General features: G+C 51.6%; 1 protein-coding gene across 1 annotated transcript in view; it reads left to right on the top strand.

Moving 5' to 3' along the window:
• The window catches only part of GRIK3 (glutamate receptor, ionotropic, kainate 3), a 52,424-nt gene that overhangs the window by 11,351 nt on the left and 14,598 nt on the right, over window positions 1-26,475 (top strand). The window contains exons 6-11 of the mRNA XM_014946589.1: window positions 208-351; window positions 3,797-3,904; window positions 7,793-7,906; window positions 12,314-12,517; window positions 20,716-20,939; window positions 26,006-26,124. Of these exons, the coding sequence (XP_014802075.1) occupies window positions 208-351; window positions 3,797-3,904; window positions 7,793-7,906; window positions 12,314-12,517; window positions 20,716-20,939; window positions 26,006-26,124 (913 nt within the window). The remainder of the gene's footprint in view (window positions 1-207; window positions 352-3,796; window positions 3,905-7,792; window positions 7,907-12,313; window positions 12,518-20,715; window positions 20,940-26,005; window positions 26,125-26,475) is intronic.

The raw sequence follows: 26,475 nt of genomic DNA, 5'->3' as shown, positions 1-26,475 counted from the left end.
CTGGGTGGGACACCCGGGGGTGGGATGGTGGAGAGGGGACCAGGACAGAGAGACCCTTGGGTCTCAGGGGTGTTGGGCAGGGGGTAACTCAGAGGGGGTTCTTGCAGCTTCTCCTGCCACACTTTAGGGACACCCCGCTGCTTTGCCAGCCCAATGTTCCTTGCTCTGGGACGGCTACCGACACGCACGCTGTTCCCCTGTGTTTAGACAGACGCTGCCCTGCTGTACGACGCCGTGCACGTGGTCTCTGTCTGCTACCAGCGCGCCCCTCAGATGACCGTCAACTCCCTGCAGTGCCACCGCCACAAAGCCTGGAGGTTTGGTGGCCGCTTCATGAATTTTATAAAAGAGGTAAAAGCATGATTTGCGACTAAAATCGCTCCCCGCTAAAGGCAAACCTTCCCCAGCAGGAGCCGTGGGAGGCAGGAGGCAGAGAGGATTGGAGAGTTCAGGGGTATAAACACCCCCTGCCCGGGGAAGGTACAACTGGATGAGCAGCACCAGGCTCTGAGTGCACCCAGAAAGGAAAAATCCTGTCTTTGCCTTCAAAGTAACATCCGTGCAGCCGCGCCAAAGCGTCCAAAGCAAGCCAAACTCCCCCATGCTGTCACTGGGACTTGCCCTGGCCCCTGCTTGCGTCAAGAGCAGCTGGACTGCTCTGTCTCCGAGGCCATTCCTGAGCGGAGCAATAGCCATTTCCCTTTTACAGGAACATTTGCTCAGGGTCCACGCAGGGCACTCGGTGCCGCTCGGTGCCGGTGGCTGCGCCGTGTGTCACTGCCCGTGTGCCCATGGGCAGCCTTGGCAGAGCCACCGCTTTAGTGAGTGGGGAGCTAGGGGGTTGAGGAGGCAGCTCCCTTCCCTCCCTGCTCTCAGTCATTATGATTTCTCTCTGTGCAGCCCACATAATTGTTTGTTTGCATCTGGCCTAAGCAGGCGAACAGCCCCGAGCGCAGGCGTTTGGGAGCAGGGAGCTCTGCGAGGGAGCGCAGCACTGGGAGAGGTGGCCAGATCCCCCCCCAAAAAAACCCCCCCACATCCCTGCACTCCCCCCTGGGGTTTGCTCTGTCTGCAAAAAGGAGCCCTCACGTAGGAAAAAAAAATGAAGGCAGAGCTGCAGGGAGATACTGCAAACCCACCAGATATGTCTTTGTGATAAAAAGCCCTTATTTACCCTAAGGCCTTTTAAAACTTCCGTGCCCGTGGCACTTCACGGGGGAACTGGCTGCAGCACAGGAGACATGCCATATTTAAAAGGCTGGGTATAAAATCCCCTAAAGTTTATAAGGAGAAAAGAGCAGAAGCACGTTGTCAATCGTTACTATGATTCCTGCTGCAGACCCCACGGACCCTGGACGCAGGCACGTCCCTGCAGAGAGAGCGCCCAGAGCCCAGGGAGCTGCAGCGAGGGAGGAGGGAGGAAGAACGATTCCCATCACACAGGGAGAATGAACTTATTTCTTAATAGGCACTGAAGATGGTATCTCTCCTCTCTCTGCCTCTCTCTCTCTCCTGTTCCATGTTTTGTTCACTCCTGCAGAAAGCCGCTCCAGCCGGCTGCCAAAAGAGAGTGTAAATAATTTGTCTGGTTGGCTCCTTTTGCAAATTACCCCGTGCCTCACACTCCAGTGCCTGCCTGTTGTTTCCCTTCCTGGCACCACCTCAGCTCCTCCCGGGGATGAGCTTTGTCCCCACTGCCACCACAACGCACAGCAATTGCTCTTTCTGCCCCCCCAAAAAGACAAAGCCTCGTCACAGACACCCTCTCCCCTGGGCTTCCCCCAACACCAGCACCCTCCGTGTCCCCCCCCCTGCTCCGGCGCTGCCACTCCTGGGGGGAAGCCCTGCTTGTTCCCACTTGCCAAGGGACCAGGATGGTGGCCCTGCCACCCCCGGGAAGGCCACCTTCCCCCGTGAGCCATCAGGGCTCCCCAGAAAGCAGGGGGAGAGGGCCAGGGATGGGGGCAGGAGGTGAGGGGACACACAGAGCCCGTGGCCCCGCAGGAGGTGCAGGGCTCTGCACAGAGCTGTGTTCGCTCCCACCGGGCACATCAAACACTCCGTGTTTTCCCGGGCTCCCGGGGGGCTCCGCAGGCTGTGTCTCCCACGGGCAAACCACCCCCACGCCACAATGAGCAAACCGAGCACAGCCGTCCCCAAAACTCACGGGTGGCGAGGCCGGGAGGAGGCTGTTCCTCAGGAATTAATGAGGAAGAGCGAGGGGAATGTATTTACTGGGAAACGTGCCAGTCGCTGCCCCCTGAGGATCCATTATGCCACCTTCACCACTCTGGGATATTTCAAGCTCCCCCATCCGTAAAGGAAACCCATTCATCAGCGAGGAGCTCTGCTCAGGGGAAGCAGCCCGAGTCCCAGCTCCCCACTGCTGAGACATGGTTGCGAAGCAGCAAACCCTGTCAGCGCCTGGCACCCCCCAGGGAACACCCCCCCGGCAGCACCCCCCCGGCAAAGATGCTACAGCACATCCTAATGTGGTCCCTGGACAGAGCAGGCACCAAACACCACCCTATCCCTTAGTGCCTGCCCTGCTAACGCAGCCTGCATGGGGTATTTGGGGCTCTCTCGCCCCCTAAATCAGGGAGATTAATCCTGGTGGTGCTGCAAAGCTCACAGTGGAAAAGACACAGCATCACAGCATAATTGTATTTGAAATGAATCTGGACATCTTTACCCCAAAGCTCCTGCTCGGAGCAGGACCACCTTAGTGCCTGCCCTGCTAACGCAGCCTGCATGGGGTATTTGGGGCTCTCTCGCCCCCTAAATCAGGGAGATTAATCCTGGTGGTGCTGCAAAGCTCACAGTGGAAAAGACACAGCATCACAGTGTAATTGTATTTGAGACAAATCTGGACATCGTTACCCCAAGATCCTGCTCAGAGCAGGACCAGCACCCAAGTCAGACCAGGTTGTGCAGGACCTGGACCAGTCAGACACTGAGAATCTCCAGGATGGGGGTTTCCCCAGCCCCAAACTGAGGTCTGGTTTAGTGATGATGCTCCTTGTTTGTTGTGTGGGTGTCTATTTTTGTCAGTGAGGTGACGGTTGGACAAGATGATCTTTAAGGTCCCTTCCAACCTAGAAGATTCCGTGATTCTGTGACCAGCGCCCAAGTCAGACCAGGCTGTGCAGGACCTGCACCAGTCAGACACTGAGAATCTCCAGGACAGTTTCCCCAGTTTCCCCAGCCCCTTTGGGATCACACTGCCCCAAACCGAACCAGGGAACCCACACAGCAGCACCCACCCGATTCCCAGCCCCTTCCAGAGCAACGGAGCCCACTGGCACGGACAAGCCCTTAGTGCTGCTGCTCCTCTCTCCATCCGAAAGGAAGGAGGGGAGCACTCAGGACATTTTAGCTTCCACACACCTTGGAAGCATCAGCAGGTTCGTGCAAAAAAGGATTATTTATGAGCTCGACTGGAGCTGTCCCAAGCCCAGGCTCCCCGCAGCCCAGTATTTATCAGCACTACAAGGATAAATGCAGCACACAAGGATGCCGTGATAAATGCAAGGAGTTTTCTCCTGAGTCATCATGTCCTGCAACAGCTGGTGAGCACAAAAGGTGCGAACAAAAATTGTAGCAAGGACTGCAAGAGAGTTGGGAAAATCTACAGCTCTGTCTGCAGTCCCAACAGTGACGGAGGGGATTATTAATTAATCATGCTCTTTGGGGAGAAAGAACTGGTATAAGGACTAATTAAGAGAACGTACAGTGGAGGGCAAAAGATTATTTATGATGCCAAGTAACAGCCCTGCTACTTCTTCTCCTTCCACAGGCTCAATGGGAAGGACTAACGGGACGAATTGTCTTTAATAAAACTAGCGGTTTACGGACAGATTTTGACCTGGATATCATCAGCCTCAAAGAAGATGGTCTGGAAAAGGTAGGCAGGGTTTGTCTTGTCTGCGTGTGGCTTAACTCTGACTCTGATACTCAGGCAATAGAGAAAATGGTTGGTGGTTGGATTCTTTCCATGTTTTCTGGTTTTTACATAAAAGGATATTTACTTTGTGGGATTTCTCAGATCCTTTTCCACCCCTCAACCATGACTCACTAGCCCTGAAGCGAGGTGCGGGGGATTACAGGGACTGCTGCAGAACCCCTTGTGGCACTTTCCTGGGATAGTGGAACCAGAAGAAAACTTTCTGAGCAGGCGTTAACCTCTCCTTGCCCAGGCAAAGGTGAAAGGAATAAAGTCGTGTCCCTCCCACCCCCCCCCATCTTGCTGGGCTCACTTACAAAATGTTGATTTTTCCCTGAGGAGGCAAAAGCTCTTGAAAGCATCATCTCTGTGTGATTCCCCACAATTAAAACTGCCTGAGGGTTGGAAATGGCACCAGCTTGTTCCAGCCTGGGTTTTGGAGGAGGAGGAGGAGGCAGTGTGTATTTGTTTGGTTCTTCTCTGTGTTATCTAAGGGACAATAAGAAAAGAAGGGAAGTGTGGTTTTGCCTGGCTGGAGGGGTCTCATTCCACCCAGAGGCGACAGGGCACAGAGGCTGAAGCTCAGATCCTCCTCATTAGTGCAAATCTCCTCCGGGCACAGGGACACAATGCTGATGCGCAAATCTGATTCTCAGGTGTTCACGGGGATTTAATTTCCTTCTCTTCAACTACTTTTCAAAAAAAAAAAAAAAAACACCAAAAGGCAGTATGCAAAGCATTACAGCTCCTAGAACACGGATTTCAAGGTGAGATCAGTCCATTTAAGACCAAAGAGAACAGCGAGTGGCCTGAAGAGGAGCAAGTGGTGCCCGTGGGAGAGCTGATCCCGACAGGAGCTGTGCCCAGGGCTCTGCTCTAATCAGGCTCCTCAAGGAGCCTGCCCCCCTTTGAGAGGGATTCTGAGCCCCTGCTCTGCTAAAGGTGGCTGGAGGATTTACGGGAGAGAGACTGGGCAGTAAATCCCTTTCTGGCACAGCATCTGCCCCTCCACACATCACGATGCCCAGGGCCACCAGGGCTGAGCCGCGTCCTGCACCCTCCGGCAGGGACAGGCCCTGGGGCCAGGGAAACACCAGCCCCGAGCCCAGAGAGGGGCTTCCAATTAGCCTTCCAATTAGCCGTGTGGCCAGTGGCCCAACAGGCATAGAGGATGTCCCCAGGTGGGGCTGGGGAATGAGTCAAAGAGTCCAGGCAGGCAGCCCCCGAGGCTGGAGACAGCGGTTTGATCACCCCCCGGTTCGGAGGGGACGGGTCCTGCGCAGTGAAGATCTCTGGGACCAAACAGCTCGACTTCCCCATCCCTCTTTTTTACAGTTTGTTTTTCCTTCACTTGGAAATAAATTGTCGCCACACTTTCACACCACAGCACGAGTTCCCTGCTGCATGTAAAAAATCTCAGGGTCACCACAGCGCTCTCCTCGTGAGAGTTTTTTGGTGTCAAATATAGAATAAAGAAAACGTTTCAAATAAACCCAGTGACCTTCAGTCTCAGCTGCCATCGGCCGAGCCTGGGCAGGCAGGAGGGGAGAGGGGAGCAGGGGAAGACGCCTCCTTCTCATAGCAACTGAGCAAGAGACCATCTTTGCAGCCTGACTTCTTATTTTACAAGATATTTTGTTCATAGAGTCTAAACCAAAAAAAAATCCGACACGTGTTTTTGGAGTAGAGCGGCACCAGCTCTCCTGGAGAGCCGTGTTGGGAGAATAATAAAAAACTGTACGAGTATTTGGTTACCATGAGAATCTAAATGTTTAAGTACAACTGCAATATCTATCCGTCACACTAACACTCCTCAGGTGTACAGGAGAATAGCTGGCACCAGCCCTATTTATTGCTATTGTGTGTCACATAAAGCCCAGAGGAAGCCGCCAAACCTTGATGCATTCTCTGTACAGCCCTTCAACTTTTGTCTCCAGCAATTCAGAGATTTCACAGTTCCCACTATTATTTTTTTGAAAGCTTCTTGTCAGCTCTAGAGGGGTTTTAAAGTATCGATGTCAAATCTCTGCTGAAGCTGGGTTTCTGTCAATAGTTAATCTGAAATAACAAAACGCCAAACTACAAACAAATCCCGTACGGATTGTGTATGATGTATAATAGCTTATGTTTGTTGAGCTTTAGGATTGAACTCCTGATCCTTATACCTCCTGGATGTTCCAGGGATTACAGGAGTATTAACTAAACCTAATTACATGTAGTTTGACTATCTGACTTGCACAGTTCCCTTCATGCGCTCCTTTTTTTCCTTTTTCTTTCCTTTTTTTAATATTTTAAACTGATTAATTCAGCCTTAAGTGCCATGTATTTAATTCTCTTAAAGAAAACTTAGCAAGGCAGAGTTAACTGAGTCTGTGGTGCTGCTGGGCCTCTTAGCCTTGCTTCTCTTTTCCTATGCACAATAATAATCCCCTGACACGGCAGCTCTGGTGCGATCGAAGGAGCCAGGGGGGATTGCTTAGGTTTTACCTGAAATATTTAGAGCCTTTCACAAAGTTCATGGAAATTCTTCTAGAATTTATTACTTTTTTTTTTTTTTTTTTTTTTTTGCCAGGCAGCATTGCTCATTACAAAGTCTCTTTTTGGGGATGCGGTAAAACCAAGTCCTCCCCTTGGACTGCTGAAGAGGTTGAAGAATCTTAAAAATAGCAATAAATAAAACCTGGGAAGTTCCTGGCTCCCCAGTGGGTTTGAGTTGTCTGCCTTTGGTTTCTCTCTGAGTCCTGTCTCGCAGTTTGACCCTACAGATGGATCGTTCTGTTCCCATTTCCACATGGGGCTTTCTTTTTTCCCTCTCTCAGGCTGGCTGCGTGGCCACCCCGCTCCGGCTCTTGGCAGCGATCCCACATTCCTCCAGCTTTCCCCACATTTTATCTCACCGTCACAGTCCTTTAGCCCCTCCTGCCTTCAAAGTTTGTTCTGAAGCCTCCCCTGCACCGCGGAGATCAGGTTAACAGGCTTAGAGTCGCTCAGATGAGTTTTTTTTTAGAGAGAGACAGATCTTGCCATTTCTGGGTCAATAGACTTCTTCAAAGTCTAATGATTTATGGAAATTGAGAGCTTGAGAAAAACAGAGCACCTCAGACTGAGGAGGATGGTGGCTGCGCTGCCGGTGCCCACGCCTGAGGAAATCCACCGCCAGGACCAAGAGCTCCCACCACGGGGGCTTCCCTGAGGGGCCACCAGGACCTTCCAGGACCTGTCAGAAAGCTCCACACAGTTCCCCACAGCGCAGAGGATGGGAATGGTCCCCACCAGGGCTCTGCAGAACTGGTCAGGCCATTTTTAACTTTCCCCACCAATTTGCTTCGGTGGGGAAACACAAAAGAAAGAAAATGGCCTCATATTTGTATTTGTTTTCTTTCGTTCTGCTTTATCCTTGCCCAGAGTTGAGTCTTCAGCACATTCTGATTGTTTGCTCTACCCAGTACCTTTGCAAACTCTTCATTCAGCCCCTAAATTCCAGTCAACTGTCATCTCCTTTCACACACCTGCATCAGAGGGCAGGGTAAGGGCTGCTTACGGTGTGTGTGCAGCTGGAGTGACCTGCTACCAAAGGGTTAATTTGAATTTTCTGTTTAGGTGACACAAGATGATAATTTGAGCTTTGCTTCTGTTTCCTGGATGCAGTCCTGAGTAACATGCTCTAGCTCTAGGCAACCCTGCTTCAGCAGGGGAGTTGGACTAGATGATCTCTGTGGTCCCTTCCAACTCTAAAAATTCAGTGAAATTCAGTGAAATTCCTGTAGTTGAGAGAACCAACCTCTGTTTGCTGAGAGCAAGTGAGGAACGTGCCGGGTGTTCATGCAGTTATTTCTTGCTTGGTTTCAGGTGGGAGCGTGGAGCCCTTCCGACGGCTTGAACATCACCGAAATTTCCAAAGGACGAGGGCCTAACGTCACCGACTCGCTGAGCAACAGATCTCTGATTGTCACCACTCTCCTGGTAGGAGACTGCAAGACTTTTTCCTTCACCCACAGATCTGGGGGGTATCTGGTACCTCTGAAACCCCACAGCACCCCGCTGGGGACCCGCTCCGGCGCAGGCTGCCAGCGGCCAGGCTGGGCCTGCATGTCTCCCCCATGCCCAGGGGCTGCTGCTGGCCCTGGCCGAGCTCCTCCGCTGCAGCCACCCATGGGTGTCCTGTCACCCCTCGCTCCCCTCGTGGGTGCAGGAGCTTTGTGTGTGCTCAGCTCCTGGAACGCTCCCAATCGCCCATCCAGCCTGGAGAAGAGGAGGCTGAGGGGAGACCTTATTGCTCTCTACAACTCCCTGAAAGGAGGGTGTAGAGAGGTGGGGGTCGGTCTCTTTTCTCAAGTCCCAGGTGACAGGACAAGAGGAAATGGCCTCAAGTTGTGCCAGGGGAGGTTCGGGCTGGATATTAGGAAAAATTTTTTCACTGAAAGGGTTCTCGGACATTGGAATGGGCTGCCCAGGGAGGTGGTGGAGGCACCATCCCTGGAGGTGTTCAAAAGACGGGTTGATGTAGTGCTGGGAGGTATGGTTTGGTGATGGTGTTCCTTGTTTGTTGTGTGGGTGTCTATTTTTGTCAGTTAGGTTGACGGTTGGACAAGATGATCTTTGAGGTCCCTTCTAACCTAGAAGATTCTGGGATTCTGTGATTTATCCCCAGTGCCCGGGCGGGTGGTGGGCACTGCCAGAGGCTGGCACTGCTTCCTCGGGTAGGAGTGGTCTTGTTCCAGGAGAAAATACTGAGAACAACCAGACGGCCCGGCTTGGCTGTGACAATCCTGTTTCTTTCCCCCTCTTAAGTCCATATTTGATAACCCAGCTAAGAGTAATGCCGTTATCCAGCAAACCACGGCTGCTTAGCAGGCCTGCTCCGCTCCCTGCTGTCACGCTGCATTTCGGTCTCACGTTCGCTATTGGGTTTGACGGCCGGCATCAGATCAGAATGAGTTTTTATTTACTATCTAATGAATTATGACTAGTGCCATTGGTTTCTATGTGGCTGTGTTTCGCAGCGCGGGCTCGTGGCCGACACCGGGAAGCAACAAAACCAACACAAAAAACTACCCGCAACTGGATAATGAATTATGACTAGTGCCATTGGTTTCTGTGTGGCTGCGTTAGGCAGCGCGGGCTCGTGGCTGACACCAAGAAGCAACAAAACCCACGCAAAAAACACACTCCCCACAACTGGGCCTGGATTATGGTTTTGCCAATGGAAATTGTTTTGCGCCCTTTATGTTCCATATTTTCAGGGAAGCATAAAGGTTTATGTGGTAAAGATCCAGCTGGGGATGCAGTCCCAGTCCAGAGCAGTGCGATCCCTCCTGAGGTCCATCCTGCCCAAAAGAACAGGACCCACCAGAGTGGGGTTTGAGAGAGGAACAGGACCAGAGGAGAACAGGGAAGACCTGGATTATGGTTTTGCCAATGGAAATTGTTTTGCGCCCTTTATGTTCCATATTTTCAGGGAAGCATAAAGGTTTATGTGGTAAAGATCCAGCTGGGGATGCAGTCCCAGTCCAGAGCAGTGCGATCCCTCCTGAGGTCCATCCTGCCCAAAAGAACAGGACCCACCAGAGTGGGGTTTGAGAGAGGAACAGGACCAGAGGAGAACAGGGAATGGGAACACTTGGTCCAGGGCAGAAGAAGGGCTGGAACCAAAGGTCTCGTGTCCCTCCACAGGGGGTTAGCAGAAGGGAAGCAGGCAGAATATGAGCTAAATATGGATGCTGCAGCAGCTTTCCTTGCAAATTAGCCACCCCTCCTAACGAACTTCCCATTCATCACACAACATTTGTTCCAATGAAACGTTTTCACTCAAGTCCCTCTTCCCAAGTCAGGTGCAGGCTCAGCTCTTCAACTGCATTCAGTAACACACTGCTTTCATGTCTCAGCATGCAGGGGAGACTGAAGAATTCCTTCCCTTCCCAGTCCAAAAGTCTTCTCCCGTGCCAGCGCCGCGGGATGGTGAATGGTGGTGCCAGCAGGGCAGAGCCCCGGTGCCATGTGTTAGCGGAGCTGGTAGCAGCGATGGCTCCTCCCTGGCTTTGGTTGTTGAAATGAACCATCACGTCAGGAGTTCCTGAGAAGCAGTAGAGAAACGGCCAAGCAACAGGCACTTTAACAGTTCCACATGCCTCAGACTGTAAGCCCACCCCTGTTGAGACCCTGGCAGCAGCGTGGGTGCACTCGGGTGTGATACACACCCCGTGTTTCTTTGGCTGGTCTTTTCTTTTGCATTAAGGATTCTTGGTGTGTTCAGAAAGCACAAATTCAAGCGGTGTTTTTCTAACAACTGGAGAGACCTGCCATGCCAGGTTTAGTTCATTTTAGCAAGGTAACCTAAAGTGCTGCCAGTGCCAGGACGTGAGGGATGCAAATTTTTAGGGCAACATGAATAACACATCACATCGCATCACTCCCAGGTGGAGGCTCAGGATAGCTCAAAGGGAATTGTTCAACCCATTCTGTGGCTGGATAAAACACACCAGAAGTTACACAGTAATTCCTCTACCCCAACTCTCTTAAATTAGAACTCAGGCCCACAGGTCGGAGACAATTCCTGGATTGGGAGCCTGGCATCACTGGGGAGAAGCTGGAGGGATGAGGAGAAGCTGGAGGGATGAGGAGAAGCTGGAGGGACGGCAGCAGAGCTGCCCTGAGCTGGAGGAGCACCCGACCACGCATGGGCTGAGGGCCAGCAGATAAGTTCAGGACAGCGAGAGCCATACAGACAGGACTGAGGGACACCAGAAAAGAGACATCTTGTCAGGGGTAGGAGGCACGGCCAGAGCTGTGGAAAGGTCTGGGGTGCAATAATCACCATACCTCAAAGGCCAGGGCATAATGCAAAATGATGGATCCAGGAGGAGCCCTGTCAGCCATCTGCCTTGGACATGTGTATTTTGGGCAGCATTTTCATGCCACATTCTGTGAGCATCTACAAACTGCATAACCTACAAGGGTGGTATCAGTTCCTATTAATTGTGCCTTCCTTGGGCCTGTGCATGTGCCACGGGGCATCTGCCTCAAATCCACCGCTGCCCTGCCATTCCCTTGCCTGCAGGAGGAGGAAATGTACTTAGACCTGAGTTCTGCAATAATTGCATTTTCATATACTGGATTCTAATCAGAAAATACAACCCTGAATTTTATTTGCATTTGCAACAGCCCTTTCTACTTTTGCACTGGTGTAAATGATTGTAGAAAAGCCATAGGAGGAACCTTTAAAAGCAAAAGCATAAAAGGTTATTTTTTCCCCTTTTGCTCATATTGCAGTGACTTGTTGGAAGAGAAATATTACCCCAGCAGCCAGCGCCACTCTCCCCAAGCAATATGGGAACTGTGAAGTTATGAAATTGAGGGCACCTTCACTGAGAAATCGATTAGCAAACCGAGAGAGCTTGTGAATTGGATGTCTGGCCATTTTCAGTAATAAATTGTGAAATAGTCCGTGAATAAGTGGTTCACAGAGTTCAGAATTACCCCCTAGGAAATGTTTGAGACCTGGAGATACATTACTGAAGCGAGTGGCGTCCTAATGTTCAGTGCTTCGGCTGTTAAATATGTATGTAATCCCTACAGCGCTTCCCAAAATTAATAGTGCTTTATGGCTGCTTTGGAGCCGGTGTATTTATATCAAGATCCATAGATTCAGCTGATTCACAAACAAAGCCCTAATTCCAGGGAAGAAAGCTGAGGAGGAGGCCAGGGAGAGCAGGATTGAAGCGAGCCGCGCGTCCCAAGCCAACTCTATCGGCGCCGTGGTATCGGTTTTGATTTAGTATTACATCCCTGGAGCTTCAGGTGCTCTCGCCCTCTCCCTCCCTGCTCCAGGGCAGGAGGAGCTGGAGCAGAAAGTCTCCCTGGGCAGCAGCAGAGCCCTGTGTCCCACCAGCTACTGCCAGCCAAGAGGTGACCAAACCCAACTGGGGAATGTTTCGGGCTGGCCACCGTTGGCCATCGGCTCCTGGCCCCCCAGGAACCCCCAGCCTCTCGCCGCAGCGAGCGACAGGACTGTGGAGCGGGTCAACTGCTCTGCAGGACGGGGGGTTCCATTTGCCCTCCCCCCCTTTATTGTTTCTCAACTCTCTCCATTTTTCAGAGCATGAAATGGTTATTTTTCCTCCCTGAAATCTTACCAAATGGAAAACAGTTGGCTGCTCAGAAGAGACAAAATTAAATTTTGTGGGGTAAACAAGGTTGCTAATTAGCTGATGTGCTGTGCAAAGTTAATTTATTCCCAACATGTCACGGTGCCAGCCCTGCCTGAAGAGCCTGCGCCGCGGGGCTCAGGTTGACCCACAGGGGTGGCCCTGTCCCTGCTGGGACAGCGGCTGAACCCTAATGGGGACCTTTTTTTTGCCTTCTCCTGTGCAGGAAGAGCCCTTTGTCATGTTCCGAAAGTCCGACACGGCCCTGTTTGGGAATGACCGCTTTGAGGGCTACTGCATCGACCTCCTGAAGGAGCTGGCCATCATCCTGGGCTTCACCTACGAGATCCGGCTGGTGGAGGATGGGAAATACGGGGCACAGGACGAGAAGGGGCAGTGGAACGGCATGATCAAGGAGCTCATCGACCACGTGAGTGAGACCCGTCTGCGGTGTGGGCTGTCCCCGGGTCCCTCCTGCTCCCTGGCTGGGGACACACACAGTGAGCTCCTGACCACCCCCCCCGGGCTGGTCCTGTGGTGCACAGGGGTATCTCTGTGTCTGGCACCTCCAAATATTCATTGGGAGTTCCTGAAAATGGGCATTTTCACAGTACAGAGGTGGGCTCCATGGCTCCAGCGCAGACCCCCTCTGTGCCTGGCAAACCCGGGACAGGGCACAGCTCCGAGGTGGCTCCGAGGCCCAGCCTGTGCCAGGCCCAGCTCAGCTGAATCCAGATGATGGATCCAGACGGCAAGAGCAGGTGTATAGGGGACAGTTTAACATATTTTATTTTCTTTTTTTATAAACACAGCTTATTTTCTAAAATCTCCCGGGACCCGGAGCTCCCCCTGCCACACAGCAGCTGCGCTTTTCCTTCCACAGCCACTTCCAAAAGCCCATTAAACACCAGTGAAACTGTCCTGACAGCTTTACTCTCGCAGCCGCCAAAAAGTCACCTACTCCGAAACCCCCGCTCGAGCCAGGGGTTGCTCAGTTCCCTAATTAGATATTTTGCCTCCAGCACATCCTGTGATCCCAGAAGCCCAGTTAGGGGAGGTGAGGAAAGCTGGTGGTTTTATGAATTTCTGATTCCCAGAAAAGGTCTCTGGAAGAAGAGATGAGGAGAGAATTAATGTCTGGGCCGCGCGGCGCAGGCAGCAGCGTAACACAGCTCTCTCCTCGACATCCTGCTCAAGTGGCGCAGCCCTTGGACCACCTCTCGAGTTCCTGGCTGCATTTTGAAAACATTGCCTAAGCAGAAAAGAGACAAAAATAATCCCACGTACGTAGCAGCTGTGATGCTCTTACAGTTCATGTGAGAAGAATGTATTTGCTGGGTGAGTCACTCCAGTAAATGAGCTGCGCTGTGAGGAGATAACGGCGCATTGTCTGGAGCGAGACTGCGGCGCTGGGGCTCGGGGAGCGGGGCTGCGTTTCCGGATTTGGCTTGTCTGCCCTAAATGACATTGGACAAGTTGCTTCTGTGCAATGCTTCCTCCATCTGTAAAATGCAGATGATAATGATTATGTCCCTTCTAGGGACAAAGTGATGCTTAATCAGTTTGAGAAGAGCGCTTAGTCCCGAGCTGGCTGGCCCTGGAGAAGCGGGAAGGGCAGGCAAGGACAGCCCCGGGGAGCCGGGCTGCGTCTCGCAGGGGAATACACTTCAGGCTCTGCAAACCTGCCTTTCTAGCTTTGCTTCCAGAAAACTCCACACAGCCCAAAATACAGATCCCAGCTCCCTAAGTTAGACAAGTGACACTCAGCATCCCGGTGGAAGGGGCTGGTGCTTTGTTGCTGAGTGATGTGTGTGACACAGAGAGGAGGGGACACCGAGCACAGGCCAGGGCTCTGGAGAAGTAAATCGCTCCAAAGTAGGAAATAAGATACAGGGAATAGAAACCAGACCCTCATTTAGCCCAAACCATGTCACTTCCAACCTCCCACAAGATGTTAGAGGGCTCTCGGGAGGCTTTCAGCCATTCCCAAAGCTATGGTCAGCTAAGAGACAGACAAGGGGAAGGTATGAGGAACCACCTCATCGAGTAACACAAAACTCACCGTCAACCTGCATTAAAGTATTTCTTGGCTAACTATTTAAAAAACAAATTAATATAAAGTACCAGGAAAGGACCAAATCTGCTCCTCTCACAAGTTTTACTGCAGCATCAGGTTTAAGCTCTGCTTTCTCCCAGGTGTGGCTGGATGCCCGCCGGGGAGTGATTTATAACCACTGCCCAAGCCCCATACAAAGCCATTATTTTTTTTATCTGCATGTCATTGCTTTTTATAGCAGTGTTTATGTAAAGCATTAAAAAGTGAAACTGCGACCAGATGGGGCCCTTCCTCAGCAGCAAAGCGCCTTCAGATTGTGTGGGGAAAGGAACAACCGATGGGCGCTTTGCAATGGGAAAGTTCAAACTGATTTCACACCTAGTAGGGAAAGCGTTGGAGACAGCAATTCAAACAGAGTTGTAGTGATGAAAACAGGGCTGCCCACGCTGGGAGTTTGACATCTGGGCTGGCTTTCCCCCGTATTCAGTGTGTCCTTCTCATCAAAGAATCGGGATCGTTCAGGTGGGAGCACGAAGCAGGTAGGATTTAGTCAGGTCCAGACACCCAGGCCAGGATTAACTCCATGCGGAAAGTCTCTGCATTGTTGAAGACCCACTAAACTCACGTGCATCTAAGACTGAGCCCCCCAGGATGCTGTGACACCCCAACCTTGGGTGGCTGAGCTGATGTGCAGGCTGGGGTGAACATCCCATGTATAGGAGAGGGTGCTCTGAGGCACAATAAGAGGCTAAACCAGTGATGGATATCACTCGGGAGGGCTGAGAGCCATGGCAGCGGCAGATGTACCAGGAATAGCCTGATTTGAGGCTGAAATTTGGTGAAAAGGAGATGGGCAAAGCATGGGGCATCCCATCACACAGGATGCCTTCTGCTGGGGGTGGGAAATAGAGCCTGAAAGGAGCCGGGCGCAGGGGCAGGCAGGGTACCTGGGGAGGTGTGTGATTATAGTGTTTCAGGGACGATGGTGCCTGTCACACAAAGGTTTAAATCACAGCCTGTGACACAGGACGGGCTGTTTACGCAGTGAGCTCTCACGGCTTGTTTTGGAGTCTCGCATCCTCCTCCTTCCCCTGTCCTCTCTGATCCAGACACGCCTGGCCATAGGCAGGAATGCCTCGGGCTATCATCCTTTGTAAAATTGCTTGTTTCTACTCTGGCCTTAAGCATAAACAGGAAAAGCAACAGCAGTGAGAGCAGCTCACAGCATGACCCTGTCTTCCTGGTCCCCAGCAGCAGATCTGGAGAAGAGCTTCATGCCATTAGATGCAAAAAGCCCTGCCCCGCTGCCTTTCATCCACCACTCCTCCCTCAGCACAAAAAATCCCTGTTTGGAGGGATTTTGGTCTCTTCTCTGGAGACCTTGACTCTCTCCTCACCACAGTTTGCTGTTTATTGTCACTCTCCCCCAGTGCTCCCACAGAGCAGCCTCAGTCAGACAAGCTGAAGGCTGTCCCTGTACTGGCATTTGGGGAGGTTGGGGACACCCAGGTGACACAGAGAAGGGCCTCTGCCCTGTATCCATAATAAACAGGGAACTGGCAGCTGTCAAAGCTCCTCCTTTCATAGTAGTGAGCTGTTATTGATGTTTATTCGTAGAAATTATTATTCATACAAGCAAAACTACCCTGTGCCTTGTGGCCCGTCCATTATGATTTCTAAATTCCAGTTGTCAGGCAAAACAGTGCCTGCAAATTTTCTCTCTTGTTTGTGTGTCCCTGTACTGGCATTTGGGGAGGTTGGGGACACCCAGGTGACACAGAGAAGGGCCTCTGCCCTGTATCCATAATAAACAGGGAACTGGCAGCTGTCAAAGCTCCTCCTTTCATAATAGTGAGCTGTTATTGATGTTTATTCGTAGAAATTATTATTCATACAAGCAAAACTACCCTGTGCCTTGTGGCCCGTCCATTATGATTTCTAAATTCCAGTTGTCAGGCAAAACAGTGCCTGCAAATCTTCTCTCTTGTGGCAGAACCACATAAACCCAGCAGAATGAGTTGTTCTGGACACTTTGCACAAACTTGTTGACAAATAAAACTTGTCTTCTGCTGAGACAGTGCATATCAAATTTCCATTCAATCTGAAACTTCATGTGGGAATAAAAAAGGTATGGAAAATAATAGGGTTTCTAACAGAAATCCCTGCCAATGGTAACTGTAGAGAAGATGTAATGTCTGTCCTTAGGGACGATTTATGACAGTTGATTTAACACTTTCACAATAAATAGGCATTTATTGACAGTAAATTCTGGCAGAAATACATACTGCACCACAGTGCCACATTCCCATTGATGTCCCTGCACCAGTGGATGTTTACTTCAAGTGTCGTGAACTGGGGATTCATCTGGAAGCCACTGGGCCAGGGATAGGAAAAAACCAATTTTGTGGGATAAAACATCCTCCATCTCTAGTTCAGACACTGCAGGAACTCGGTGTTCGGGAGGGATGGAAATAAGCCAAAACAGCTGCCTGCACTTTCTCCTTTTGTGCTCAGCATCGTTAATCACGTGTGTTGGTGTTTCCCACGTTCAGCACTGGAGGTGATGGGGTCCCACTGCGGTGTGTACTGGGAGCCCCAGTCCCCTGCTCCCTCCTGCAGCTCTCCCTGGACCTGCCTTGTCACCTGCCAGTAACTCACAGGACAGGACTTGTCTCTAAAACCACAGCCCTTCTCCCTGGGATCCTGCAGCCTATGACATCTCTTGGGTACAATTAATGGTAGTTCTGTGTCCGAGGGACTTTCCTAAAGCAAAGATTACAAGGTGCCCAACAGGACTTCATGGTCCTCATTTCTGCTCTTCGGTTTACAGCTTACAGCTAGATTTTCTCTGCCGACATCTGTTCTTAATTCACCACTGATATTAAATAAATTCATTGACAAAAATGACGTCTAAATTAGGACTGAAATTGTAAGAGCAGCCATTAAGAGCTGGAGGCAGACAATTAACGCTGACCCCAGCGCAGGGAGCACGCGGTGGCAGGACGAGGGCAGCTGAGATGTCCCGGGCACGACCTTGAGCATCACTTCTCCCTCAAGCATCACTTCTGAGGCTGAACATTCTCCTGCCCCTGGCCAGAGGGGAGGGCTGGGGGCACAGGGCTGTCAGGGCACTCAGATGCCTGCTGAAGCCTTAGTCCCTCTGTCTCTGGGCTCTCTGTGCCCTGGAGCTGGCTCTGCCACAGGGAAAGGTGCAGGAAGAGGCAGGAGGAGGCCAGCATGGAGCAGGATGTGCTGGGACAGGGCGCTGGGACACGGCAGCCCAGCAGGCAAAGGAGGGGACAGAGATGGGACCTGGTGGGAGCAGAGAAGGGCTGAGCCCCAGCGCTGGTGGCAAAAGAGCCTGAGGGATGAAAGTGTCGATGCTGCCGGAGAGACACCTGAATAACAATTAAATAAGTTAAATATGCACTATTTACCTGTCTCTCAGGCAACGCACACATAATTAGTTTATGTAAATACCTAACTCAGATTGGCAAAATAAGCACAGAGGCAGCTTATTTTCTTGAATAAATATTTATCTCTGTGCTTATGCTGTTGGTGGCTCTGCTGTGACCGGCCGTCACACGCAGCTTTCCTCCGGCGCAGGTCGGATGCTGCAGGATTTCCACAGTGACCGTGGCCCTGCAGAGCTGTGCTGACCCACGGGCCACATCCCCCCGACAACACAGGACTTGGAGATAAGACTTAGCATTTTCTGATAAAAGCCAAATATCTCTGCAGAGAATAGTACCCTCCATCCACTGAACACCTGGTGAACCCACATCAGTTCCAGCCAAGTGAAAATGCTGTAACGCTGGGAGAATGAGGAGATTCAAACCCTTCAAGGTGTGTTGGAGAAGTGGCTGCAGTTGGTGTGTAGCTGCCTTGGCAACATCCATCTTTCTGGCCTCAATTCAGCAGAACACTTAGGAACATACATAAGACTTGGAAGGCGTGCAAGCTCCGGTAAAACAGAAGCGTGTGCTTAAGTGGTTTTGCTGGATAAGAGCCTTTAAGCCACTGGCACTTGCTATAATTCCTCATTTTTAATAAAACCCATCTTACTGTGCAACAGCATAAAAGTTGGGGCTGAGGGAAGGAAGCAGCCAGGGCCTGATAATTGACTTCCCGGTTTGTAATGTCAGAGCACGACAAATGAATGCTTCACCCTTGGTGGGTTTTGATTTAGATCCTCTCAGTCAGCAAACCCTTAATTAGAGGCCACCTTCAGAAAAAATCTGCATTGATAAAAAGGATATCGAAGTGCAGCCCCGTCCTGCCTTTAATAGCTGAGGACACGGCGCGGAGCGGGCTCCCTGATGCACGCTCCATCCCGCCCCAGTGACATTTACTGCCAAGGACACGGGGCTGTGATCAAATCACAGGAGCTGCTCAAATGACACAGTAAAATTTTATTTCTGCACTAAAAGCATTTTGATCCTTGGGCATCCACGCAGATTCCTCTCTCTTCGTTTTCCACGGTGAAGCACCCGCTCCCAGCTGTTATTTACCTCGCTCTATTATTTCCACAAATTTGACCACGGATCTTTCCGAGGGGTGGCTGCGAGCGAGCGCTGACCCCAGAACTGCTCATTTGTCTCCTCCTTCAGAAAAATCCATAGCCAAATCCTTCAACGTCTCCTTCGGTTTCCCTGGTGAGTCAGGACACCCCCGCAGGGCGATGGAGGAGCTGAAATGCTGCATTTCTGTTGCCGGTTTTCCCTTGTGATCTTGGAGGCGGCTGAGCCAAAATTCTCGAGTGGGGAGAGCAGCTCCAAACCCATCACCCCCTGCTCCCGGGACACAGACCTTCATCCCAGCCAGGTGGCCACCACGGCCTGTCCTCTCCTCCAACCCACCGTCCTTCACTGTCCTTCCTTGCCCACCAGTGGCACCGCCGCCTCGGCTGGCACAACAGGGCTCAGGCTGGCACAACAGGGCTCACTGAGAACATGCTGTTTCCATTTTCTCTAAGTTTTGACAAATGCCAGTGATTGAAATGGACACTTTCTGTACCAAGCTGATTTTAAAATATATTTCCATTTGGAAAGTGACGAGGAAAGGGAACCAACCAGGGCTCAGCTAAAGAACCACCCTAGAAAAAAATATATATTTTTACCCTTGTTAGAGAATTCCTGAAACCCTTCTGTTCAGGAGCTCTAAAGGCACATTCTTTGGAGAGCTCTTTCCCGCACACACATACACCTATGGAATGGAGAAAAGCTCGCGGAGAAAGAAGGCGGCCCAGATTCCTGTATTTAAAAATATTCCACTGACTTTCATCACAAAATTTACGAGGTCAAATGAGATCATTAGTCCGACCTTCTCCCACAGGACAGGCCAGAGATCATCACCAACTGCTCCAGGGAACCCACAGCTTCTGCCGGAACAAAGCCTGTTCCAGTCAGACAGCAGATATTGATTTAAAGTTTGCAAGTAATGACAAATCCACTATATCGCTACTTAATTATCACTCACGGTTAATTTAGAATTTTAATTTTCAGAACCAGATGCTAAATAAATCTCGCGCGGGTGTGCTGGGCTCCTGGCACGGGGTGGGCTCTGCTCAACTGCAGAGAGGCAGCTCCTCTGCTGTGTTCCCTCCCAAGTCAGTGGCACCAAAAGAGGGATCTGAAGCCCTGGCAGAGCAGCCGATGCCGAGGCAGCCTGGGCCGTGCTCACCGACGGGTGGTTTGAGATCCTGAATGAATGTTTAGTGAGAGGAAATGAAGGCAGCTCTGAAGCAAGAGGCTGTGTGTGGCTACTCACTGGATCTGGCGTAGAAACCGTTAAATAACAGAAATCATAGAAAGAAAGACAATTCGTACAAGAAGTCAGGATGAATGCTGTGCTCGTGCAGTGGAACTCCTAACGAGCAAACACCAGACCACGTCTCGCTCTCCAGCCCACGGATTTAAATCAGGAACAGCTCTTTTAAGGATGGTAAACACATCCACGGCACCACCTCCGGAATCTTGTCCGGCGTGTTGTAGAGACCCCGCGTCTGTGCTGGGGTTTTGTTGCAGGGATGAGAACTCTCTGCAATAACTGGACCGTATCACACCCGCTCCGTTCCTCCCGTCCTGCCCCGGGTGCCTGATGCACCCAGAGGGTCCCTGGTCCTCACGGCAGGGTTTGGAGCAGAGCTCACAGAAAGCTGCCCAGAGCCCACCCGTCCGTGTGTCACACAGGGGCTCTGGGGACAGCTCTGTGTTCTCTGCACAGCCAGAGCCTGAGGGAGGGGGTTCTGGGGACCCAGCCTGTGCCAGGGGCAGAGGAGGGGAGGGGACAGGGGGTCCTGGCACTGGCACCCCACACACAAAGGGAGAGGGGAGCCCCAGGGCTGCACTTTGGGGGTTTTTTGGCCCAATACCGCAGCATGAGGGCTGTGGGTGTTTCTTAGGGGGTGGAAACGCCCTGGTTTCTGACCCCCTCTTTCTGGGGAGCCCCAGGGCTGCACTTTGGGGGTTTTTTGGCCCAATACCGCGCAGCATGAGGGCTGTGGGTGTTTCTCAGGGGGTGGAAACGCCCTGGTTTCTGACACCCTCTTTCCCTCCCCCTCTGTTGCACAGAAAGCTGATCTGGCCGTTGCTCCTCTCACCATCACCCACGTCCGGGAGAAAGCGATAGACTTCTCCAAGCCCTTTATGACGCTGGGGGTCAGCATCTTGTACCGCAAACCCAACGGGACCAACCCCAGCGTGTTCTCCTTCCTCAACCCCCTGTCTCCGGACATCTGGATGTACATCCTCCTGGCCTACCTGGGGGTCAGCTGCGTCCTCTTTGTCATAGCCAGGTAAGGGGACGCCGGTGCCACCCCTCCCCACTGCCATCACGCCACATCTGCTGCCACATCTGCTGCCATGCCACACGACACTCCTCCACGCTCAGATCCGTTCTGCTGCCTGGTGTGTCGCAGGGATCCAGCACCCAGCGGGAGCTGCAGCGTTAAACCCGAGTCATTAATGACATTACTCCTGGTCCACTACCCCGGGCTCCTGGTGCTCACCACCGTCACGCTCCGGGGCTCTGTCCCCTTTCCGAGCTGTATCTCTGGGAGGTGGCAGAGGTGATGCAAACCCCGTGGAGAAAATTAAAGATGAGCTATCCACAGGGGAAATTTGTTTTCTTCTTCGCTGGCTCCAGCCTGTGCTATATCCTTTGTACTGCTTCACCATACCAAATGTGCCTGTGTTTGTTTGCTTTATTAACATAAACCTCTAAGCCTCTTTTGCTGTAGCAGGGCAGGCAGTTCCACAGATTTAGGAGACTTCCAGTACAAAAGAATTTTAAAACACGCTTTCTTCTGTGGGTTTCGAAATTTCATTGCCTTTCCATTTCATTGGCACCTCCCTGGTGTAACGAAGGGGAACAGGAGATCCGATATCCCTGCTCTGTATCACTCCTCACCATTCCTGCTCCTGTTGGGTCCCTTCTCACCCACCTTCTCTGTGGAGAAGCCCTGTCTCCCCACTGTGTCCTGGACACAGAGCCCCCGTGTCCTGCACCATTTCCAGCCCCTCTCTCTGAACCCCGCACTGGCAGAGCTCCACAAACCCTTCCCTGCATCAAAAGAATGGAGACCTCATTGCTAGGGATCAGACAATGCGTCTGTTTACAAAATTAATATGCATCTAATTAGCATGTTTAAAACCTCTATATTTAAAAGCAGCAGAATTTGCATATATTTGCATGTGTTATTAACTTCACAGAGTCTTTGATGAGACGCGCAGTCCAGGGCTGCTCTGCAATACGTGATTCCACCTTTTCCAACCCAAAGAAAGCGTTTGGCTCCCTCCTGCCGGGCAGGCGCCCTCCCCAGCCATTGCACATCCCCTGGGAACGTGGTGCCCAGGGAAGTTTCCTGAGCACAGCCCACACTTAGCCATGCACTTCTCATCTCCTCCAGTTCAAGTTATGGCAGTGGTGCCTCCAGAAACCTCCCTGCTGACCCCCCACCTCAGACTGGGGCTCTACACGGACCCCCTTCCCCACGGGGGGCTGTGCAGAGCTTTCCTCAGAGCATCCTTCAGAGACCAGCTCCTATTGACCCCACCGACATCAATCACGTAGTCAAAGTAAAGATTAAATACGCAACTACAGCAACCAGAATCCATTAACCCTGGTGTTACAACAAATCTGCTATTTTCAACATCCCTCAGGTCCACGGAGGCATTTAGAGATGATTTCCTGAGTTTACTCTGTGATACCCCAATGACACACTGTCAAAGGAAGCCGGGCTCTGCAGGCAGCCTTACTCCAAGCCGCCTGGGACGGGGAAGGAGCCACATGGCCTCATCCTGCCTCCACGGATGGGCAGGGCTGGAGGGGCTGTGCTTCAGGCTTGGAGGACACAGAAGGCCCTCCATGCCCAAGATTTTAGCTGCAATTGTTCTCCTTCCTGGTCTTTGTGCTGTGTGGCTACAACAGGGCGCTGTGCCGGGTTCCAGGCACCTTTCCGAGTCCCCGGGGAGCCACCTGAGGATGGGCAGGCTTTGCCCAGTGCCCACGGGAGCCCAGCCCTGGGTGCTCAGAGCATCACAGCACAAAGAGCAGCCCCAAAACACCTCCCGACAGCTCATCCCACCTCAGCAGCAGTGTAACACACAGAAACGGCACCTCTTGTTCTTCCTACCACAATACCACCTCACCACAAAAGAGACATTGAGGGGCTGGAGCGGGTCCAGAGAAGGCAAAATGGCAAAATGGCAAAATCTGAGGGAAGGTCAAAGGGAATGGGTTGGACAGGCCCCGAGGTGAGACACCTCAGACACCACGTGAGCTGGGCTTTGGGGCTGGCACCGAGGGATGAAAACCTGAGGAACTGTGCTTTAGTCTCTGGTTTTGCTCTGAGATGACGTGAAATGAGCCTCAGAATGTCTCTACCTCAAAGCAGTTATGATGTAATACAGCAGTTTTTCCCTATCAGGCTATTTTTTGGCTGAAATCAAACCTATAAAATACTGAAATTACAGTTTATTTTTCACGTTTCCCCCCTGACATTTCTTCTGTCTTCCTCTTCTTTCAAAGAACACCATGCATTCAGGGTAATTAAGGTTCTGCAGAAATGATCTTTCAACACAAAGAGACGAAGAGCAAGAGATTTCATGGGGAAAATATTTACTACTTTCGGAAGTAATGGAAACAATATCTGGTTTTGACCCCAGCAAGGCCTCTAAAATTCAATTCTCAGGAGAAAACCACAGTCAAAATAGCAAAGCCTTAATTCAGAGACATGAATATCCTGAACTAGGCACCAGAGTCCTCTGCTGACGCTATGATCATAGGTCAATGCCACTTAAAACCAACTTAGGGACTCTTTAGAGGCAGGCAAAGGATGTATTTGATCCATCTCCCCTTTTAATCAGTCTTTCTCAGTTATTGATGGAGCCCCGGCTCCTGACCACCCCGGCCCCCAAAGAGCTATAAACACCAGCAATTTATAGGGCTCCGTGGGGGTAATTTGTCTGGTGACTGTGGTGTGGGGCTGTGGCTGCTGATTTGAATTGTCACTTGTCCTCAGATTCACGCCGCCTTCAAATTACAGCTAATCACCTTGGGGTGCCCGACGGGGCGGGTGGGTTTAATATTCATCTTAATTGCAACAAGGACTGGGTCATCCATAAGAAATGTCTCTGGAGATGCAATTTAGACTCAAAAGTATTTTGCGTTAGATCTTTAAACTTTCATTGAAATGCTCCCTTGTTTCCCTGCCAAAAAGGCCAATAAGAGACAAGAAAAACAATCACAGTTTCTGATTAAATATTTCTCAGATACCTTTCTGCACCTGTGGAAGAGGGAAGCCAGCCCCCCGAGCAGCCCCATTTACTGTGGCTCCAGCCATATGGGGTCACCAAGCCCCACTCGCTTCTTCCTTCATTACCCCTCGGTTTCCGCTAATGGTCCCACTCGCTTTTCAAGCACTGAAGGCTCTGTCGCTGCTTTGCACTTTTCTGAATATTTCTCTGTCATTTGAGCAGCACCAGTAGGTTTTCACACAGAGACCTTGAAGTTCTTCAGCGTGTCATCTTGTCAGGCTCATTTGATCTTACCAATTCCCTTTCTGTTTCATAGCCTTTCATTGGCAGCCCAAGAAAGTTTTCATCTATTTCTTGAACTCTGGCTTTATTTGACAGAAAGGGCCCGGGCGCATCCTTCGTACGCCTCTGGCAGAAATTTACAGCAAGTTTGAAGAACCAGGCAGCATGTAAAGCCAGGTCTGAGTTCAGGCCAATTCTTGTTTGCCTTTCTGGTTTTCTCCTGTTTCAAAGAGCAGGGAGAGGTGGGCAGTGAGACCGGCTCAGTGATACCTGGATGAACGAGCAGGACTCTCACGGTGAGGGCTCTGGGTCCCACCCTGCAAGCCCAGAGCAGGCAACGCTCCTGCTACCGGACAGAGAGATAACGGGGATGGAAGGGGAGAGGTCCTTAACCTCTATCTTGTGTGTGGAAAATCGAAGCAAAAACTGGGAGAGATGTACCCAGGGTGAACTTCCCTAAAACCACAAGTCCTGTGGGTTGCAGCCAGTCCATCACCCCCCATGGCAAGGTCTGCCCCACAGCATCCTCCTGCGCTTTGCCCTGCTCCATTCTCCTGCCTGGGGACCACGGCTCCGTGGTCACAGACACCTCCGTGTGCAGGGCAGAGCCTGGGGAGGTGTTTGCCTGGGGGGGTATTTCGTGCTGGGGGGCACCTGGGAGAGAGCTGTGGCTCTTTTCTCCAAACACATCCAACTGCCTGAGCGCGGGGCCTGTGAAATGAAGCAAGATGACATCTCCTTGGGCAGCGGCGCGTCTGGCAGAGAATTACAGAGAGAAATAGCTCCCAATGCAAACTGTGGGCTGGGCTTTAAAAAAAAAGGGCTGTTGTAAAGCTACAGAGATTTCAGAAGGAAGCGGAGATGATAATTAATGCCTGGTTCAAAAGCAATTATACCAATTATGTTTTTAATTTAATCTCTGCAAAATTTGGGACTCTTCGAAAATGTAAATAAACAGCTCAAAAAACATTAGCATCTCTCCTGTTGAGCATCCTCCCCAGCTCTTGGCTAAAAGAGCGGTGCTCACAGCGGCGCTTCCCTACCAACCCTAGGCAGGATCTGCAGAAATGACCATAGAAAATTCCCTTGGTTTTTCCCAAGAGCTACAGCGTGCTCCATGGAAATATGCTCCCACAGGGAATAAATGTGCTCCCACAGGGAATAATGTTCTCCCACCACCTGCAATGGGGCCGAGCATCACAGCAGTTCCATGGCAAACCCACACCAGTGTCCCCTGTTGTGCTGGTGCCCTGACCGTGCCGGATTCCTGCTTGTCTGGATGGTGGAAAGTTCTGCTTCTCACTCAGCTCAATCCCACCCTGATTCCCGAGGGCAATAGCAGGAAAGTCCCCTCAAACTCTGCTTTTTGTCCCAGCTACCGCTGCAGAACCACTGCAGCATCTCTCCTCAGTCCATCTAGAAATGCCACTTTCCCCCACGCTCTGGAAATAAATGCATTCTCAGGCTGGAGGTCGTGTGTCTGCACATCCCATCCCATAGTTGTGTGCTCCATTGCTGTCGTCTGACCTAGCATTGCGGAGATGATCCGAAGTGACCAAAGGCTTTGGGGAAGCAACCTGAGATACTTCAGAAGGACCTGGCTTCCCAGGTTTCCCTGCTGTCTGCAACGCAGGACACGGGGCTTACAGCCACGCTGGTCACTTCTGAAAATCTCGGCTGAATTTGTCTGACACAAGGAAGGGGGCAGCAGGCCCTGTGCAGCAGCACGAGATGCATTAAGGCTCTTTTTTTCCTGTTCCTTTAGGGTCTTGTCATGCCACATCCCGACTAACGAGCTCTCGCTTTCCATGTGCTGCCGCAGGTTCAGCCCGTACGAGTGGTACGATGCTCATCCCTGTAACCCCGGCTCCGACATCGTGGAGAATAACTTCACCCTGTTCAACAGCTTCTGGTTTGGGATGGGAGCGCTGATGCAGCAAGGTACGGCGGCACCTCCCTGCCCACCCACCCCCAGCTCTGCAGCACGGAGGCTTTTTAAATCTAAAATTTATTTTGTTTGTGATCTGAAGAGGCACAGAAGCGCTCGTCAGCACCGGCTCCCTGCTGAAAGGCAGTGAGGTGTGGGAGAGGGGGGGCAGCTCTCCCCCAGCACCCCCCGGGACCCGCAGTCCTGGGCAGCACTGGGCACCCGCTGCTCCCCATGGGGATGTGCCCCAGGGCACAGCAGCACCTTGGGGAGCTGCTCCCTGGGGAGCCACGGGCACAGCAGCACCTCGGGCTGGGGCTGAGGCCAGCGAAGGGCTCATGGACAATAATCTCATCAGGGGAACC

Source organism: Calidris pugnax, unplaced genomic scaffold (assembly GCF_001431845.1).
Source record: "Calidris pugnax isolate Ruff unplaced genomic scaffold, ASM143184v1 scaffold113, whole genome shotgun sequence".
Taxonomy (NCBI): Eukaryota; Metazoa; Chordata; class Aves; order Charadriiformes; family Scolopacidae; genus Calidris; species Calidris pugnax.
This window is presented reverse-complemented; position numbering and strand designations above follow the sequence as displayed.